General features: G+C 38.5%; 1 protein-coding gene across 2 annotated transcripts; it reads right to left on the bottom strand.

The window, feature by feature from the left end:
• Positions 1-14,039: 14,039 nt before the first annotated feature.
• On the bottom strand, positions 14,040-21,416 carry LOC124110354. Of its 2 annotated transcripts, XM_048384080.1 has the most exons (5): positions 21,315-21,416; positions 21,115-21,192; positions 14,947-15,003; positions 14,299-14,556; positions 14,040-14,092 (listed from the first exon to the last, which is right to left on the bottom strand). In XM_048384080.1, the coding sequence occupies exons 1-4, from the start codon at positions 21,316-21,318 to the stop codon at positions 14,351-14,353; spliced, it is 345 nt and encodes a 114-aa protein (XP_048240037.1). In that variant the 5' UTR covers positions 21,319-21,416; the 3' UTR covers positions 14,040-14,092; positions 14,299-14,350. The 2 variants fall into 2 exon arrangements, 1 of the variants encoding a protein (XP_048240037.1); XR_006857253.2 differs by lacking the exons at positions 21,115-21,192; positions 21,315-21,416 and adding an exon at positions 20,755-20,869.
• Between the last annotated feature and the right edge of the window lie 651 nt (positions 21,417-22,067).

Below are 22,067 nucleotides of genomic sequence, written 5' to 3' on the forward strand. Positions count from 1 at the left end.
TTAAACTTGACCTCTCTTCTGGGTACATAGATGCTAGTTGCCATAATATATGGTGAGTAAGCTTTGTGTGTATTAGCATGAAGCGTGAAAGACCTGTATTGCCAGAAACTTTTCTGCGCCACATATTTTCTTCATATTCATGAATGGTTTTATTAACCAGTTGCTTTCTGAAGCATTGTTTTCACACAACAGCCGATAATCCCTAAGCTTTCTCGGCTCAACTCGCCTTATTTAAAATAATCCGCGAGAGAAGTTTCAGTTCTACTGACCAACTGCGAGAGTAGGCTCCTTTCCCGGGTATACCTCTGCCTTCTGGCTTCAAACGACCGAAGCATATATTTTGTAATCTAGGCTTACGTACATTTACACATACATCCACACACACACACGCACGCACACACATAATTTACATACATACATGTAATCATACCTACAGCCACACATACCATGCATACGCACAGCAATGTAATTATACGTACATACTGAATAGGAAGCGTGTGTATTGATCTGCTGTTTTAATCACTGACCTATCAAGAGTGTCAGTCGGCATGTATCAAATCTTTATAACCGGTGAGATTGAGATAACTGTCACACCTGACTTATTTGTCTGAATGACACGTCTGAAAACAAGGGGTGAACCTTTACACAGTAATTCGGGGTAACGATTTTCTGTGCTATAAAGGAAATCAAAGTACCGTTGTGCTGCATGTGTATGGAGTACATATATCTTATGATGGTATTTTATTCCTAATATGTACGATGTATGGCATAAGTATGTATACACTCAAAAGAAGACACAAGTTACCGTTAATAATGACAGAGAGATAAATAAACGAAGGACGGGTAAGTATTATCACCTTGGTTAATCATAAGTTGTCATTTTTTAAACAGTTTTTCATAAGATGAAAGAAATGATGGTGCAGAAAAAGACTAGCAATTAACACTATAGCCATGATGCAATCGCGTTACTTAATGCGATTTGAATATTATTATTTACTATCGTACCCCCTTAATGTTTTAAATGAGACTTCGTGTTTTAATGTGACTTGTCACCACAAATTAAAATTATTGCTTGTAAGCTCAACAAAATTGACAAATACTCTAAAAGATATGACAAGTAAACCATTAATGTACGTTGAAAAAAATTATATTGTAAATGCCAAAATGATGTATCTAGGATCAAGAAGAAGATATATTGACAGAAGCGCTAGGAATTTATTCAACAAGCCCGTGAAAACAACACTGCTTTAGCTCAATGTTTACCTCTCTTGGCGGCCATTATGCAACGGCCATCTTACACACAACCCCGCGCTCACGTCTACTAGTCTCTTCCTGTGGTACGGTAATTAGTAGAACCTCCCCCAAAGTGTATCCTCCATGATATAATGTAAGTCTCCATGGTCCCAAGTATAGCCCGTTTTTATATTGTGTTGTTGAATGATAGATTTTTTTACATGCTCTCAAACTATATTTATATAAATCTGTGATATTATAGTTAGTGTCCTGTCCTTCGACGACAGGACTTAAACAGTCAAAATATATTTGTTATTCATGTACAATTTCGGCTCGTCACGATATGGCTAAAATATTGCCGATGTGGCCTTAAAATTTAACTCACTCACTCACTACTTTAACTAAATCATACTGAGCAGAAGTAATGTCTTCCCCTGTTGTCAAAGTTGCACAGTCTCTACACGGTGCCAAACAGCCACATCCTGGGTTAGTGATCTGCAGATGCTAGTAGATGTAACAACTCAAACATCTGAAGGCATTTGAAATAATTGTAACCAATATTTCATAATTTTACCTGTGCATTAAAAAATAGAAGGATTGTACCTGATTCACCATTAATCATTGATTAATGTATCTCCCAGAAATCGCTCACATGTACATGTATGTACTCTCTCAATAATACTTTCTCTAACTTGCTCATGCCCCATACCTTAGCACCATATAGCAGAATCGGATTTATTTCGTATCAAATATTTTAAGTAACACACTTTAAAATTCATATCACCGATAGTTTTCAGATTTTTTTAAAATACCGAAGATCGTTTTTGTTTGTGTTGCTTCCAGGACTTAAACAGTCAAAATATATTTGTTATTCATGTACAATTTCGGCTCGTCACGATATGGCTAAAATATTGCCGATGTGGCCTTAAAATTTAACTCACTCACTCACTACTTTAACTAAATCATACTGAGCAGCAGTAATGTCTTCCCCTGTTGTCAAAGTTGCACAGTCTCTACACGGTGCCAAACAGCCACATCCTGGGTTAGTGATCTGCAGATGCTAGTAGATGTAACAACTCAAACATCTGAAAATGATATAAAATAGCAGCCACGCAGACAGAGGCTATACCATCATCTCAGACTTCAAATGAAACATTAGACCCAGAATCGTCAACAGCTCAAAGTGGTTGCCATTCAACATCAAGAAAAAGAAAACGAGAAGAACGGACAGGGCCCTCCCACACTTGAGGTGCCTTCTTCTCAACAAAAACCTCTTCAGGTTCAAAAGCAATATCAGCCTTTGGCAAAGGAGGTCACTCCATCGCCGACAGGCCATGGGAGTTGACCTCCCTCCCGGTCAAGATTGATATGCTAATGGATTTGTTTGGTTGGATTGTTGTTAAAAGCCGCACTCAGCAATATTCCAGCTATATGACGGCGGTCTGTAAATAATCGAGTCTGGACCAGACAATCCAGTGATTAATATCATGAGCATCGAACCACGCAATTGGGATACAATGACATGCATCAACCAAGCTATGCTGTTGGAGTCAAGTGAAATCTGGAATCTTCGAGAACTGCCCTGTATAGAACCTTCTAGAAGATATTTAGACTATATAAGGGCGCAAGGGGCGTGTCTTTCTCATGTCACAGTACATCTCACATTATATCCAGACCAGCGCTAGTGTGAAGATCATGGCCGTTCTTGGAAGCTTGTCCACGGTTGCTGAATATCATTATCACTATCATTGCTATCACCACAACTTTTGTATTTAATAGTACACTTGTAATTGCACTGCCATTGAATTTATTACTACCACTCAACTGTGAACTGCCAGTGCAATTACTTTACAGTAATTAATTGATTTGTAAACCAAGTTAATCTTATCTTAAAATTGTTAATTGTATAACATTTCCTTGTTCTTTGTTGGTTTCACACAGAATTCTCTATTTTGGGTTAACTTATTGTTTCAATTTTGAAATCGACCCGCAACATATAGCTATTTCATATTGCCACCTAACAAGTGGTCTCACTGGCATGGACATATCATATGTTGTAATCTGGGACACCTTCGTGTAAGTGAATATAGCACTCACTTCTTTGAAATGTTTACTTGGGAAGTGATAGGGTTTCACCGCCATAATGACATAAAATTAACCCGGTAATCTAGACCATAAGAACATTACGGTATAACTCGGATTGGTTTCGTTTACACAAATCAGTGTTAAAATAAGGATGATTATTATCATCGTTTAATATTTGCAATAGTGTTGCGATAGTATGCTTAGTGTGTGATTGGAGCTTTACATAACTTTTAGCGATATTTCAACAAGCAAACGCTTTCGCCACTGAGCTACCACATGCTTTATTCGTCATGTCCTTGTTTGTTCTTTAACGCAAAATTTAGCGATACGAGTAGTCCAGCTACATTGTATATGACGGCGGCTTGTAAATATCTGGACCAGAATAAGTCTGGAACAGAAAAACAGTGATTGCCATTATGAGCAACAATCCACGCCTTCGGGGTACACGCAAGTCAATCAATCAATCTGTGCTTACATATACTGAAAGGCCTATAATACAATTTGTTTAAGTTTATCCTTTTACAGAGTATTTCTATAATTCATTGCTTGAAATGCATATTCTGTGATACGTTTTAATACATTAATATTTTCAGTAGACATCAATTCGAGAAATTTATAAATGTTTAGTACATCTAAGGGCACAGGTGCTCTTCACGCAAATGCTCTAATTCTTGACAAAGAAAGAAAAAATGATATTCATTTTCAATTTTTTTGTGTATGGCAAAGTTTGCATACTCTTGTGCATGCTTTTGTGTATCTTCTGAAGGCTACGAGAAGAGCATCATATTCGTGAAAAGGATTTTCTAAATTCAGGGAGAAGTGATTTCAAAAGATGTTGTTCGGTCTTAAACTGGGACATGAACAATACATAGCTTCAGATTTGAGTGATAATAGAAGTATCGCCTCCCATTTCTGAATATACACGTGTAGGTATCCTTCATTAAATAAATTGATCCGGATATTCTACATTCTTTTCACTTTACCTATTTATCCAAAACCATTGACAACCACTTGCATTTCCGCGACTCACATAAACCAACATCATATAATAACATTTATTTTGGATATCTATAGGAAGGCATTTGAAATAATTGTAACCAATATTTCATAATTTTACCTGTGCATTAAAAAATAGAAGGATTGTACCTGATTCACCATTAATCATTGATTAATGTATCTCCCAGAAATCGCTCACATGTACATGTATGTACTCTCTCAATAATACTTTCTCTAACTTGCTCATGCCCCATACCTTAGCACCATATAGCAGAATCGGATTTATTTCGTATCAAATATTTTAAGTAACACACTTTAAAATTCATATCACCGATAGTTTTCAGATTTTTGTAAAATACCGAAGATCGTTTTTGTTTGTGTTGCTTCAATTTCACAAGAGAAATAAATACCCAAATATTTGTACTTCGTAGTTTAGAGCTTTATCTCTATAAAACATTTCTCTCGTTTTGATGATAGTTTACCGCCATTTAATAAAATGTACACAATTACCTTAGTTTTTTTCCATGTTGACAGTTAACAATAGTTTATCATAAATCTCTTCTGATGCATTAATTTGACGCTGCAAACCATTTATAGAACCAAACATAATTACAATGTCGTCAGCAAATAGCAAACAGCAAACCCGATTTCAAAGAATTATCTGGATGTAACTGTATGCCGTTTTGAAACTTATCTTCTATTTCCATGGCTAATTCATTGATAAAAATGAAAAAGGAAAGCGACTAAGAATACAACCCTACCTAACTCCAATATTACTTTAAACTTCATCGGGTTTAAATACCGTTTATTCGTACCACAGCATTTTACTTGTTCATATATGGCTGATGGTAATTTTGACATATTACAGTGCCTTAGTAAATACCACAATCTATCATACTGTACTGTTTCGACAGCTTTACTAAAACCAACAATCTTCCCTTCCTAGATAGATGCCGTTGAATGAATGAAAACAATATAAATAGTATAATAGTGTCTGGAAGTATAACCCTCTCTAAAGCCAGCTTGCCATTCTGATATCAAATCAGACACGAGTCTCGTGTTAATAATATGCAAAAACGTTTTGCTAAATATACTAGACAATGTGAATTCTTCTATAATTATCAGGACCATGTACCGGCCCATCTAATGTGTGAACAATTCCGGTAAAATGTCATCAAATCCAGGTGATTTGTTATTCCTAAAGCAGTTAGTACTTGAGATAATTCCTTCCTGATGCGTGAATCTAGAATATCTTCTACAATACCACCTTAAACGTTTTGCGAGTGGTCATCAACGGGCATATCTTTATTGTTGTATTTCTATGGACAATTATATCTTCTAATGATCATGCTATGTGCATAACTCTATACTGTTATCAGCATGCGTTTTTGCATTAGGGTTCTTCAGCGTTCCCCAGAAGCGCTTTGAGTTGGAAATTGAAGTTTCGACTTTATCCTGCGGCTTTTTGTTGTATTCTTGTCTTTTCTTGCACGAATATTCCTTGCACGAATATAATTTTCTAATAAATTCGCTTTTTAGGTTTGAAGTCCGCGAACCCGAACAACGAATCACACCAGTTGGCCATACGACCAGATAAGGCTGCCCAGCACAAATTCTAATTGTCCATAGCTAAACAACTTCCATTTGCAATGAGAATTGATGCCATGAAATATGCAAAAGCAAAATCAGTTTTGTAAGCAGAATCTTTGTTGTAAAATCTGCACATTTGACGCATCACCCAAAGCATATATCACCTGTGAGACCATGTGCACACATCTTGATGTACGTGTTGACACAGCATCGACTCAAATAGGGGGCACGGGTGGCCCAGTCGTCTAAGGCGCCACGATTCGCTGTGCAGAGTTGCGTCCCTTGGGTACGCCAGAAACCTATTATTGTGAGTTCGAATCCCGGTTCGCCCCGATTATGTTTCTAGGTTTGTCAGCACCATACCCTTGCTCCTAGGTTTCACCGAAGTGGTAAACGTCTGAGGCCTGCATCACTTCGGGCTTTCCTCCCATATTAAGCTGACACGCCGTGATATAACTGGAATACTGTTAAAAGCGGCGTTAAACCCAACTCACTCACTCACTCACTCACTGTTCAAATAGAATTCACTTCCTGGTCACGCTAACAACTGTACATCCACAGCTATTTCTATACGTTGGTGACAGCTGTCGACGAAATATACCCATTACCATCCTGCACTTAATGATACCCTAGTACACATCACGGACCTGTTCATTTCATGATGCTGTTTTCAATATCAATGTTTACCTTCATGTGCATGTGTTTATACACATTTGTTATACCGCTCTCAAGAATCATGCAAGTTCATTGGTTACTCCGTACCACGTGACGAAACAATACATTTCAGTGTAGACACCCCCCACCCCTCCCCAAATCACGTGACTGAGATTGACCTAGAATATTGACTCGTCCCATGATCAGTATTGACCTGTCACGTAATAAATGTTGACTCGTCTCGCAGAAAGCAAGATGGCGTCGTGTACCTACATTTCGTACGGCTTCGTTCCGGGCAGAATACCAGGGGTCGGGTCCTCGGGTCCTTGTGTTTCCATATTGACGTCACCAAGATTAATTATTTGAAAATATAGCTCACTGTCAATTAACTCCGATGTCAACCCCCGGCTCAAGTCACTGTAGTGTGATTTGGGCCTAGGCTGAGGTCAGTCTAGAATGACTTGGGCCTAGGCTGAGATCACTCTAGAGTCACTTGGGCCTTGGCTGAGATCACTCTAGAATGACTTGGACCTAGGCTGACAACACTCTAGAATGACTTGTGTCAAGGCTGAGATCACTCTAGAGTCATTTGGACCTAAGCTGAGATTACGCTAGAGTCACTTGGGCCTTGGCTGAGATCACTCTAGAATGACTTGGACCTAGGCTGAGATCATCCTAGAGTCACTTGGACCTAGGCCGAGATCAGTCTAGAATGACTTGGGCCTAGGCTGAGATCAGTCTAGAATGACTTGGGCCTAGGCTGAGATCAGTCTAGAGTCACTTGGACCTAGGCTGAGATCACTCTAGAATGACTTGGACCTAGGCTGAGATCACTCTAGAGTCACTTAGGTCTAGACTGAGATCACTCTAGAGTGACTTTGGCCTAGGCTGCAATTAGTCTAGCATGACTTGGACCTAGGCTGAGATCACTCTAGAATGACTTGGACCTAGGCTGAGATCAGTCTAGAATGACTTGGACCTAGGCCGAGATCACTCTAGAGTCACTTGGGCCTTGGCTGATATCACTCTAGAATGACTTGGACCTAGGCTGAGATCACTCTAGAATGACTTGGACCTAGGCTGAGATTACTCTAGAGTCACTTGGGCCTTGGCTGAGATCACTCTAGAATGACTTGGACCTAGGCTGAGATCAATCTAGAATGACTTGGACCTAGGCTGAGATCAGTCTAGAATGACTTGGGCCTAGGCTGAGATCATTCTAGAGTCACATGGACCTAGGCTGAGATCAGTCTAGAATGACTTGGGCCTAGGCTGAGATCAGTCTAGAATGACTTTGGCCTAGGCTGAGATCACTCTAGAGTCACTTGGACCTAGGCTGAGATCACTCTAGAGTCACTTGGACCTAGGCTGAGATCACTCTAGAATGACATGGGCCTGGGCTGAGATCAGTCTAGAATGACTTTGGCCTAGGCTGAGATCATTCTAGAGTCACTTGGACCTAGGCTGAGATCAGTCTAGAATGACTTGGGCCTAGGCTGAGATCTGTCTAGAACGACTTGGGCCTAGGCTGAGATCACTCTAGAGTCACTTGGACCTAGGCTGAGATCCCTCTAGAATGACTTGGACCTAGGCTGAGATCACTCTAGAGTCACTTAGGTCTAGACTGAGATCACTCTAGAGTGACTTTGGCCTAGGCAGCAATTAGTCTAGCATGACTTGGACCTAGGTTGAGATCACTCTAGAATGACTTGTGTCTAGGCTGAGATCACTCTAGAATGACTTTGACCTAGGCCGAGATAAGTCTAGAATGACGTGGGCCTAGGCTGAGATCACTCTAGAATGACTTTGGCCTAGGCTGAGATCATTCTAGAGTCACTTGAGCCTTGGCTGAGATCACACTAGAATGACTTGGACCTAGGCTGAGATCACCCTAGAATGACTGGTGTCTAGGCTGAGATCACTCTAGAGTCACTTGGACCTAAGCTGAGATTACGCTAGAGTCACTTGGGCCTTGGCTGAGATCACTCTAGAATGACTTGGAACTAGGCTGAGATCAGTCTAGAATGACTTGGGCCTAGGCTGAGATCATTCTAGAGTCACTTGGACCTAGGCTGAGATCAGTCTAGAATGACTTGGGCCTAGGCTGAGATCAGTCTAGAATGACTTAGGCCTAGGCTGAGATCAGTCTAGAGTCACTTGGACCTAGGCTGAGATCACTCTAGAATGACTTGGACCTAGGCTGAGATCACTCTAGAGTAACTTAGGTCTAGACTGAGATCACTCTAGAGTGACTTTGGCCTAGGCAGCAATTAGTCTAGCATGACTTGGGCCTAGGCTGAGATTACTCTAGAATGACTCGTGTCTAGGCTGAGATCACTCTAGAATGACTTTGACCTAGGCCGAGATAAGTCTAGAATGACGTGGGCCTAGGCTGAGATCACTCTAGAATGACTTTGGCCTAGGCTGAGATCATTCTAGAGTCACTTGGACCTAGGCTGAGATCAGTCTAGCATGACTTGGGCCTAGGCTGAGATCACTCTAGAATGACATGGACCTAGGCTGAGATCACTCTAGAATGACTTGAAACCTAGGCTGAGATCAGTCTAGAAAGACTTGGGCCTAGGCTGAGATCATTCTAGAGTCACTTGGACCTAGGCTGCAATTAGTTTAGCATGACTTGGGCCTAGGCTGAGATCACTCTAGAGTCACTTGGGCCTTGGCTGAGATCACTCTAGAATGACTTGGACCTAGGCTGAGATCACTCTAGAATGACTTGTGTCTAGGCTGAGATCACTCTAGAGTCTTTTGGAACTAAGCTGAGATTACGCTAGAGTCACTTGGGCCTTGGCTGAGATCACTCTAGAATGACTTGGAACTAGGCTGAGATCAGTCTAGAATGACTTGGGCCTAGGCTGAGATCATTCTAGAGTCACTTGGACCTAGGCTGAGATCAGTCTAGAATGACTTGGGCCTAGGCTGAGATCAGTCTAGAATGACTTGGGCCTAGGCTGAGATCAGTCTAGAGTCACTTGGACCTAGGCTGAGATCACTCTAGAATGACTTGGACCTAGGCTGAGATCACTCTAGAGTCACTTAGGTCTAGACTGAGATCACTCTAGAGTGACTTTGGCCTAGGCAGCAATTAGTCTAGCATGACTTGGGCCTAGGCTGAGATCACTCTAGAATGACTCGTGTCTAGGCTGAGATCACTCTAGAATGACTTTGACCTGGGCCGAGATAAGTCTAGAATGACGTGGGCCTAGGCTGAGATCACTCTAGAATGACTTTGGCCTAGGCTGAGATCATTCTAGAGTCACTTGGACCTAGGCTGAGATCAGTCTAGCATGACTTGGGCCTAGGCTGAGATCACTCTAGAATGACATGGACCTAGGCTGAGATCACTCTAGAATGACTTGAAACCTAGGCTGAGATCAGTCTAGAATGACTTGGGCCTAGGCTGAGATCATTCTAGAGTCACTTGGACCTAGGCTGCAATTAGTTTAGCATGACTTGGGCCTAGGCTGAGATCACTCTAGAGTCACTTGGGCCTTGGCTGAGATCAGTCTAGAATGACTTGGACCTAGGCTGAGATCACTCTAGAATGACTTGTGTCTAGGCTGAGATCACTCTAGAGTCACTTGGACCTAAGCTGAGATTACGCTAGAGTCACTTGGGCCTAGGCTGAGATCACTCTAGAATGACTTGGACCTAGACTGAGATCAGTCTAGAATGACTTGGGCCTAGGCTGAGATCATTCTAGAGTCACTTGGACCTAGGCTGAGATCAGTCTAGAATGACTTGGGCCTAGGCTGAGATCAGTCTAGAATGACTTGGGCCTAGGCTGAGATCAGTCTAGAGTCACTTGGACCTAGGCTGAGATCACTCTAGAATGACTTTGACCTAGGCTGAGATCAGTCTAGAATGACTTGGACCTAGGCTGAGATCACTCTAGAGTCACTTGGACCTAGACTGAGATCACTCTAGAGTGACTTTGGCCTAGGCTGCAATTAGTCTAGCATGACTTGGGCCTAGGCTGAGATCACTCTAGAATGACTTGAGCCCAGGCGAAATCACTCTTGAGTGTTTTGAGCCTGGGTTGAGCCTGGGCCACCCCACCCTTCGGTCCACTTGGCTATCCGGGCTCAAATACCCCCCCTACTATTTCGAATGTCCATGTGTGATTGTATGTTCTGGTTAGATTGTGTATAAAGCTAAAGATTTATTGGAGGCTATGTGATTGGTGTGTAGATGTTTGAATCACACATGTGCCCAACTTCGTGTGTACAGCTGTAATCCCAAATGTCTACGTCGTGTGCAGAAATTGTTCATGATATCAATACTATCAATAATGCGTCCTTCACATACATACATTGTATACATGAGATATTGACATGGTCCAAGTTTGCAGACAAGAAACCGCTGCTTTTTGCATTTTCTAGCATTGACGTTTTCTACTTTGTACAACTATGGTTGTTTACAGCATGAGTATTGATTGACAACATCTGGCGTTACATAATGTATGTAATGTCTGGGTTTGTTTGACATGGACATTTGATATTGGCAAGGCCACACATAAAATTTTCAGCAAGAGGTAGCTGATGTGGTTGAAATAATATTTTTCACAGAAAGCAATGGTTAAAATTGGCACCCTGAACAGGCAATAAGTTATTCGTATCTACCTTTAAAATAACGCGTGTTGAGCCCAACGGGGAGTGATCTGAGCCTGGAGTGTGAGTGAGTTGGGTTTAATGCCGCTTTTAACATTATTCCAGTTATATCACGGCGTGCCAGCTTTATGTGTGAGGGAAGCCCGAAGTGATGCAGGTCTCAGACGTTTACCACGTCCATGTTTTGTATGACCAGCTGATAGGAAGGTTGTCTCAGAAACGCTATATGTCAGTGTGATGGAAGGCAAGTGCTCGAGAGGGAAACTAACAACATTCAAGAAGTCGAGTATGTGTCCAGTATGTGGTTAGAGATGGGGAGGGAGGAGAAAAAGACATATACATTTCTTTGATAGGCATTTAGAAGTTGGATTACTAAGTAAGGATAAGAATTTATGGATGAACAATTGTAATAAGCTCTTAATTGTAATAAAGAAGTTGTTCATCCAGCTCTTAATTGTTATAAAGAAGTTGTTCATCCATAAATTCTTATCCTTAGTTAAGACATATACAGAGAGCTCGGACAGACGGATACAGGGCTGAAGGAGAGCGAGGAAGAAAAGCAGCAGTATAGGCCGAGTCCATGAGAGTGGATAGTAGATGCAGCAGAAAGGCAGGGACAAATTGATTTTAATGTTATATTGCAATATCCCAGCAATAGAGCGATCAATTGATCGAGGTGTAGACAGCCAAAGACAAGACAGAAATAGCTTGTTAAAGATAGGAACAGATGGCCAGGTGGTGCAATAATGTTCATACCACTGCATACATTACTATTTTGCAAGGTTTAGCTGAATTGTTTTAACTTGACGATATTCAAGAGAAGGTCTGCATGTATTAATTTATGTGACTATATCTCACAAATAACAGGGAGAACGTTTGAGGTTTGAGGAATTAAGGTCACGGTCAAGACTAGAGCTTGTTTAAATTTTTAAACAGAATACAAGCCAAACATTTTTTTAGATATTTGGCAGGCAAGTTGTTCATCTATATATCTTATCCTTACGCTCCACCTTACATTATGAACGAGAACATGTCAACAAACATTTGTCAAGCTCGAGTGACAAAATTCTTTGCAGAAATCTACAACCGTTATTTGAGGATTATCAAGCATCTGAGGTTTCAATTGGCCATGCTAGAAATCTAGTCTTAGTTTGGACAAGCGCACACCATCACAATTTATAACATGACAATACGTTTCAGTTTGCTGTGGAAGGCGTGTGTTTAATTATCAATTATCATTGATTATTATGCCATTAAAAATGTATGTTTAACCGAACAGCTGTGCAGCAACATACCTGGTATCATTGATATGATATTGTATTAATATCTGGACCACGGTGATATTTATGACGCAAGTTAGTTTCAAACAATATGTTATTAGTGTTTGTCCTGTTAGTATCCCCCAATCTGTCGAATCTTCTTACATCAAGTATAAGGTACAGGATTACAAGAGGAACAGAACCGCACCCCAACTACAATACACTGTGACACAAACCTACCTTGTGAGGCTAATCGTGTCCTCAACATGTTTCACGAACCTTCTTCAGTATCCATTGCGATCCTTACCTTTTCTCAAGTGAAGCTGCACGTGTCAGACACGGACATGTTTGAGTGAGTGAGTATGGTTTTACGCCGCTTTTAGCAATATTCCAGCAATATCACGGCGGGGACACCAGAAATGGGCACCACACATTGTCCCCATGTCGGGAATCGAACCCGGGTCTTCGGCGTGACGAGCGAACGCTTTAACCACTAGGCTACCCGACCGCCCCTGGGACATGTTTGAAGATATTTCGAGTTTTAGAATACAGAATGAGAATGCAGGTATTAAGCTGAACTCTTTTCCATGTTAGTAAATACTGTAATCCGTTGCATAGCTTTCGCAAGCTTATTTTGTTTTTGTTTTAAATGTGTTTTTTCTCGAAAACCACTAATGCAGGGCGGGACAACTTAGGAATGGCCAGGAGTCCGAACTTGACCACACAGAAGGAAGCGAGATACAAAAACATGTTTTATATCATTGGAAAGCTCTCAATGAGACAAATCCAAATAATGTGTGTCCCAGTGTGTTCACATGTTCACAAGCTCAAAAATTGGCTCCAAAAATGCATTACTGCAGAAATTTCTGGCAGAATTTTTTTTTTCTGCAGAAATTTCTGGCAGTATTTTTGTTTTCTACAGAAATTTCTGGCAGAATTTTTTTTTTCTGCAGTAATATCAACCATCAATCTTTGGAGAGTTTAAATTGAATTCAGCAATTGAAGATAGTTATCTTGGTATTATATTTACCAAATTTATCAAGAAAAGTTGACGTCACTCGAATTAAACAATGGAACAACATGTTGGCCTCATACCTTTGTATACTAGACAGATGCAAATCATTGAACCTTGAGCTTACCCTATAATTATCTAAATTATTATGAGAATTTCAGTGACCATCTTCAATGGCCTTTTTACGACTTTGAAGTGTACAACATTAAAGGTGAATGTGATTCTCAAAAAATAAATTTCATAATTATTCCATGGGGCCAACCAAATATATAATCCCCAGTTGGAATTCAAAGAAACAACCTACATGTGATATACGGTACTCTGAAAGTAGGTTAACTTCAGACATGGAAAAAATAGAACACAACCAAGATTTTACAATATAACTGCATATATTGTTTCATAAGTTCCATTGTGCACATCTCATCTTATATATGTATATATATATATACAATTCTAAATACACAGATTTACTAAGAAACAAAAACATACAAAGTACAAAACTCCTGCAATGCAATCCTCGGCAATATCTCAGCCACATAGCTTAGACAAAAAATATGTTCATTTCAGCAAAACTTGCTGCTCCTTCTTTATTGTTCTGATACTGACGCTTGTCTTCGGTGCTTTGTCAGAGTGATCTGAAAGTAAAGAAAGAAAATGTAAAGAATATGAGAACATAATTAAAATCACAGTGCATCTATACAATAAAAGCAAAAATAGTAACCTCATGAAGTTGGGTTGTTTCTCTGCCCACATTACACATATTCTAAGTAACGCTGACTAACCCTAATATTACACATCACAATACATATTTCAAAAGAAATGTAATATTTATTGAAATTACCTTTGATTGTTTTTGCAGTTTTTCATTGTTCTTCTCTATTGCCTCTTGAACTTTAGTTGGGAGGGTTGTCGCTTCCCTTGGGGCAGGCATGAAGGGCTTGAAGTCTGATAGCTTGGTGGTGGGTGTCCGGATGTCCCCAATCTTGAAGGAGGGCATCGCGGGTTGTTGCAGGCTTCTGTCTAAGTTCCCTTGCAAATACACTAAACAGTTGATCCAAATCTTCATGCGTGTGCCCCACCATGAGAAAGAAAGTTTCACCTGAAAATAGTATTTACATCAGTATTATCACTATGAAAACAAATCAAATTGTACAAAACTTGTTTATTTACAGAATACTGATTTGAGTATTGAGAATATTAAGAGAAAAATCAATCTTGTGCATTTAAAAAGTTTCAACATAGTGTGCAGATTCTTTTATACTTAGGATGAGCAACTGGACATGAAATACTTGCTTCAAAACAATTCTAATGTGGTTTAAAACAATTTACATAAATTATAAAAATATTAACCACATGTGACTTCAGCATTTACTTTGAATTGTATAGTATAGCCTCAAGGAATAAATACGCTATACATGATATTGTATGTGGAATCATATACCAATAATTTCATTGATAACTATCTCCATGATAGCACTAAAAGTGACACCTTGGATTGCAGCGTCCACTTTTGACTGGCCGACAAAATCTTGCAGCTTTACTGGTCCTGGAAATGTCAAATAAATATTTGAACAATACATAAATTGCAACTTTAATGTAATTTGATAGTCATACAAATATAACAATTGCCAATTTCCATTCTCAGAAATCCACAATTCCTCCAAAATTAGACAAGCCTACCAGACAAACATTGAATTTATTCAACAGGCCCGTACCAAGCATTTAGCTAAGACAAAGATAAATTTCTATCCTTCTAAACGTGTGTTACAAATATAATGTACAAACAAATGTCTTGACATACATGGCACGATCCCATTACAAAACAAATCCCATTACATCCTTTACTAATAATACTGGACAAACTACAATAACGTAACCCATATATGTGCACTGTGGATACTAAGCTCCACTGGTTTCTAAATAAGAATCTACATAACTCCCTACCAATAGGATATGTAGACAGTAATATATGTTTTGGTTTGGTTTGTTGTTTACTGCCGCATTCAGCAATATTCCACCTATATGACAGCGGTCTGTAATTAATCGAATCTGGACCAGACATTTCAGAGATTCATATCATGAGCATCAATGCAAGTCAGCGAGCCTGACCACGCGATACTGTTAGTTGCCTCTTAAGACAAGCATAGAATTCACTGGAAACTGGAAAGGAAATATCACAAAAAGACATGTTGTGCTTGGATACCAATTACACAATAATGACCCATTAAATCTTATAATTATTCTTTGCAGAAATCTTTTTTTCATGTAAAGATACAAGGCATATTCCATCGTTCCAGATCTTCCAGAATGAACTTAATAGTTTTATTAAAGCAGTTATTAAATGAACAGCATTTATGAGTGGGTATAAGACAGATTCTATAAATTTTGGTCTTCATGGCATACATTTTTTTCGTAACATGGAAGTTGTTTTCTGTTTGACATGAAATGCAACAAATAAAAAGGGCTTCACACACTGTGCCCATGTGGAGAATCAAAACCAGGTCTTTGGCGTGATGAGCAAACGCTTTCACCATTGGGCTACACAACCACCCGAGGGTAAAGAAGAAAGCAATGAAGGTTTCGACACAACATCCATAATGCAGTAATACATGGACAAACTGAACATGCATGCACATAAAAAAAACAATTATACGGACAGAAATGGCTGTGTGTTTTGCCAAAATTCCTAAAAATACTGTTGCTAGGATGCAGCAGTGAACTCATTGTTGTGTTTATTTGCTTGTTTCTATAACTATATTCCAGCTATATGACAGCAGTCTGTAAATATTTGAGTTTGGACCAGTCCATCCAGTGACTGATATCATGAGCATCAGGTTACGCAATTGGGATACGATGACACACATCAAGCAAGTCAGCAAGTCTGACCATCTGATTTCGTTAGTCGCCTCTTACAACAAGCATGGTCGCCTCTTATGGCAAGCATGGGTTGGTGGAGACCTATTGTGAGAACTATGCATGTCATATATATGGCTAATATTAGCAAATTCCATTCAGGAGTATACACTGAGCCACAGCGGGCAGCTAATTTTGGCTTATGGCACATGTAACTAGTACTTTGGGGGAACTTTTGTACTGAAAGTGTTGTTTCATTGGTTGCCATCAGTTACTGAGACACATGGACAAATTGACTTACTATGAAACTGGATGTAACATTTAATTAAATAACTTTGGGCAACATACCTCCTTATAATAATTATGGTTTCTTTTATTCACTGTGGCACATGAACACCTGCTCACCTGGAATGAGCAGTCAATTCCAATTTCATTTTTGATGAGTTGATTTCCCACAAATATTTGATGGAAATAACTTGATTCTGATTGGACAATCAGGTTATGAAATCACAACAATCCCCCTCTTATTAAAAAGGCTGATTTGGAAACTAATATTTTATAAAGTAGTACTTTTTTACAGTCATTGTCAATAAGCATTTTAAAATAATTACATTTATAGGATACAACATGCAAAGTTTCACTACAATATTGAAAGGATGTGTGGCAATACATTTTGTGCAGAAAACCATAAAAAATCTACAGAGAGAATGAATTTCAAGTTTTGAGGACAACAGAGAGCTTGACATTGGCACTTTTCATTTTAGGACTGTTACGTCATATCTTTTGTGTCACAGTGAGTGATTTGTCATCCTAGTGGCTAGCTTAGTTTTCTTTTGGGGTGCCCACTTCATCGTGGTTTTTGTGCTACATGCTTTCAATGCCTGACCTATGTGTAAACAAACTGTTTAAGCATATACAGCACCACTGTCGGTGATTTTGTTTGTTTGTTCACTTTTTTGTTTAACACCGCACTCCAACAATATTTCAGCTATATGACGGTGGTCTGTACAGAAGTCTGGACCGGACAATAAAGTGATTAGCATCATGAACATCAATCTATGATTTGGGATATGGTGACAAGCGTCAACCATGTCAATAAGCCTGACCACCCAATCCTGTTAGTCGCCTCTTACAACAAGCATAAACACAACATGTTTTTAACGTGGAGCACGGTTACCTGTAGATTTACCCATGCTTAATTTAAAATTTGAAACCTCATTCTCTGTTTTCGTTTCCAAATTCAATTTAGTGCAGTTTACAGGTTACCAAGTGAAACATTGAAAACACAGTATTTTTATCTCCTGATTAAATACTGGATAAAATTGGTAGCATATATAAAGGTATTAATAGAGTTAGATAGAGTGACAGTAACATGAGAATGATATGAATTACAAGTCTACAGACACTAGTTATAGTTAGATAGAGTGACAGTAACATGAGAATGATATGAATTACAAGTCTACAGAAACTAGTTAGTCTGAAAATGTCATGTAATACTGAAAATGTCATGTTTTAATGAAAACTTGATTTTTAAACATTTTGATAATGCAATACAAAAAACATTCATAAACAAACATCTCACAAAACTGTGATGCAATAAGATCAGTGTCATGTATTTTCAAAATGACAATCTATCATTAAGTATTGTGACAATGTCTTGCGCACTTAACATAAACTGTATGGTTTTGGGCCATATTGTCAGCGCCACAGATGTAGTGTTCGGAACTGGTTGAAATTCACAACAAGAATGATGAATAAATCATACAACATTTGTCAAGATTAATCAAGTTCTCTCAGATACATGTAGCCTATAGATCCTATAGATCCTATAATTGCATCAATGTTACAGTCACGCTCGCATGTTGCTGTATATAAAAAAAATTAAACCTTAGAGATATTAAAACAGTATTATCTCACGTAATTATTCCAAGCTGATGTAATGATTCCAACTTTTTTATTTCCAAGTGTATATTTTTAATTGATATTGAAGTTTAAACAATTGACATAAGAATCGCAAGTGGGTGGTTTGTTTTTTTTCTTGAATGGGCAATTAAAATAATAATGTAAAAAGTATCCAGTTGGCTATTAAATTACATTCATTTTCCCTAAACCAATGTCAGCAGTTATTGCTTTTTTATGACATGAGTAGAAATAAGTTATAATGTGTATATTTATATAAAACATGAATTACCAATAAAAACATCATATTTGGAAGGCAATCTGCCATGAATACAATGGAAGTATCTTGTAGGGATCAGCAAACAGTGCAGACAAACATTAAGGATGTGCAGGGGCAACTTAAGATTAAAGATTTCTTGAAATGTTAATGGTTATCCAAAAACTTAATAAAGCATCAATTAATCATCTCTTTTATAGCACTGCTTGTGAAAAAGAATAATTGTTGATTTGTCTCAAGATTTCACTACTGAAAAAACTTTTGGTGAATATCAACTTTGTCTTTCATACATTGTACACATGCTTCCATAAAATTATTTTTTTTGTATAATAGAATGTTATGTTAATCATTTTCAGATTTAACTCAAGAGTGACAAATATCTATTTAGATATTTATCAAGTTTACATAACCCTAACAATGACTACCGAATTTCTTCCATTTAAAATTCTTGTTATCATAAAACTTTAAAATAGGCACGTCAAGATAAGTCGTATTCTACATCTGAAATCAATGTTAGTGACAAGACTTTAAAAGACTTTTAAAAGCATTTTACACTTAAGGACAGTCATGAACATGAATTTTTGTCCGCTTATCTAAACTTACATTTAACCTAGCTGACAAACCCCTTGTGAAACAATAATATGAATACACTGAACAGTATGAATGACCTGACAAACATCAGACTGTTTATTCATAGTCTTTTTCTTATGCCAAACTCTAAAAACATGATCCTATCTTTATTACAACTACAATTTATGCAACGGAATTCTGTTACTGATGTGCTTTGTAATGACGATTTCGCGATTATATGAACGAATGATTCGTCAAAGTACCTTAATGCTTATCCACATTCTGACTGGTGATGAATGATTCTTGTCAATGTTTTTGATAACCTTGTTACCTCAGGGAGCAAAGACATGTTATTATTTTCACAAGATTATTCCTGTTTCACAAAATTTTGGTTGAAAAAGTATGTACCAAAGATGATAATATGTGAGATTTGAGAATAGATGCCTTGAATATGAATAAATACTAAATTATGTTTTAGACACTTTGTCCCAAAAAGAGTTACCAGGTACATATGATCTGACACTCCCAACCTTTCGTAATCACAACATTCAACTGTTGGCTTGTGCATAGAGAATGGAATCTATTCATATACGTATTTGAAGGTTTTGCCTTATTGTATCAACAAGTTATTTCAATGAAAATTAATAATGTTTAACTTGTTTGTAAATTGATGAGAAATAAGTTAGGTTTATTATGCAGATAGCAAATGTGTGCTTTGTAGTAATAATGAAACAATAGTTCAAAGAAATACATTCATTGATACTGTGTATGTGCAATAGTACTAATTACTTTCAGCATGTGTTATCATACAAGACCATATCAGACAACCCATTCACCTGTTAACAGACGTGACACACCTGCTTGTGTGGGCCACTTCACGTTCTTATTACATAGGAATAAGCAATCAATGCTGTCAACTTATTTGTATGTTATGATTACTGCTCCTGTGATAATATGACATATCATTTTAGAATAAAAATGTTTGAAGCATGTTTGGGAAACCTAAAATATACAGTTGTGACTTATCACTAACATAGCCCCACACGCACCAGAAAACATTGGATCAACGGTAAAGTTGTGAGTCTTGAATGATTGTGTTTGGTTTAACACCGCTTTTAAGAGTATTCCAGTTATATCATGGCGTGTCAGCTTATTGTGGGAGGAAAGTCCAAAGTGATGCAGATCTCTGACGTTTACCACTTCGATTAAACCCACGAGCACAGATATGGTGCTGACAACCTAGAAACATTGGGCGAACAGGGATTCAAACCAACAATAAATGCCCAATTGCAATGCCTGGTAGTGTATGTATATAGTTGGTATCGATACGTTATTCAGGTCTTATCAGTAATACTCCTTGCCAAACCCTTACGTTTATCGAATATTGTTTCCATGCTAAATTCGGTTCCATTTTGAAGATCACTTTTATATGTATCCAGTTGGAAACAGCAATTATGAATATAGATTTTGCAATATTCCTGGGCTTTCAGAAATTCGAGAAGAAAATTCGCGAAATTCGATATCGACATGTCCTCTCAAAACGAAGAAAGGGTTCTATCACTAGGTCCACGTGAGAGTATGTCTCGTAAACTTGCCTAGCCCTACGCCTACTGTTAGCACCACCGAGTAGACCGAGCCACCCACCAACTCGCACCCTAATTAAGTCATGGCCGTGTGGGCAACGAGGGCAACACTTACCTGGTATACTACGTACGTAACACAAATATAATGCCACGCGAAGCCATATATATATATAAAGGCTACACAATCCGCGTACGTTCGCAGAGCCCTGGCTCTTCCGCTCTTCCTTTCCTAGCTGATGTTGACATTTTGATAAAAAAAACAACATGCACCGTGCTTTGATTCCGAAACGAAATTTATATTGGCAACACAGTCGGTGGTGGTAAAAAACCCCAGCGCAACGCAAGACCGATGGAGTACCTCACCCCTACATTCGCCGTACCAGTTTATTTTCGCGTTCGTAGCTCAACTCTACCTAATAGTGCCGATGCAATAAATGAACTATAGTTGACGACATTGCACAAAAACATTACTTACCAATTTCAGTGTTTTTCCTTTTGGGCAGATTTCTTGAAGAAAGATGTCTGCCTTGACTGTTGATGACGTTGGTAAGATCTGTAATAGGGTAATGTTCAGTGAATATGTTCATAAAGAAACCATGATCCAAACAGAAGGCAAAGGTTCTTCAAGATATATACGGTGTTTGGTGTACAAAAATAGAATAAAATGCTTCTTACCCATGTCAACGTTGTTGAAGCAGAGCTGGTGAACCCTCCTCAAGGCATCCAGAGCTTCTCACTGCGACCAGAACTTGGGTTTTCGATGTGATTTACCGACTTGTTGAATCGTTATCGTTTGATCGTCTGACAGAACGTTCTCGACGATTTAACGATATTTAACGATATATAATACCTGATTAGGGTTAAATCTATATATACCATTTTTATGGTCGGGCGTCCACGGCTGATTGGTATATCAAATCAATCACAAGGGTGTATATCATGCCCCTGAGTGTTCACGCCTCACTGGGTGGTCACGTAATAAGGTGTGGCACCAGCATCTCGGGTTACAATTTGATATTAATTCAAGTACTCCACTGATAATGTACATAGGTAGTTAACTTAATTACATTCAGTTTTGTCCGACAAGGAGCGAGTTTCCTTTTTTTAGACACAGATTTTGTAACAGGCTCTTCCCCTGGAAACACATATATTGTAAATAAATATGTTGCCGTTTCCATCAACCTTATCACGTGATGTTCTATAACTGTTGTCTTGTACACTATCCATAGTGTAAGTCAGCTGGCTCGAGGAATTTTCATATAGTATTATCATTAAACAACATACCCTATGCAACAGTTATGTTGCTACCCAGACAAAACTATTTTTATATTCTATGTTAAATGTAAACGATCAGTTTTTATTATAAATACAAAACCACCTTTTAAGCGGTAATACCTATCATGCATTAAATAACATATATGAACAACC

This window comes from Haliotis rufescens, unplaced genomic scaffold, assembly GCF_023055435.1.
Source record: "Haliotis rufescens isolate VD_foot unplaced genomic scaffold, xgHalRufe1.0.p SCAF_5, whole genome shotgun sequence".
NCBI lineage: Eukaryota > Metazoa > Mollusca > Gastropoda > Lepetellida > Haliotidae > Haliotis > Haliotis rufescens.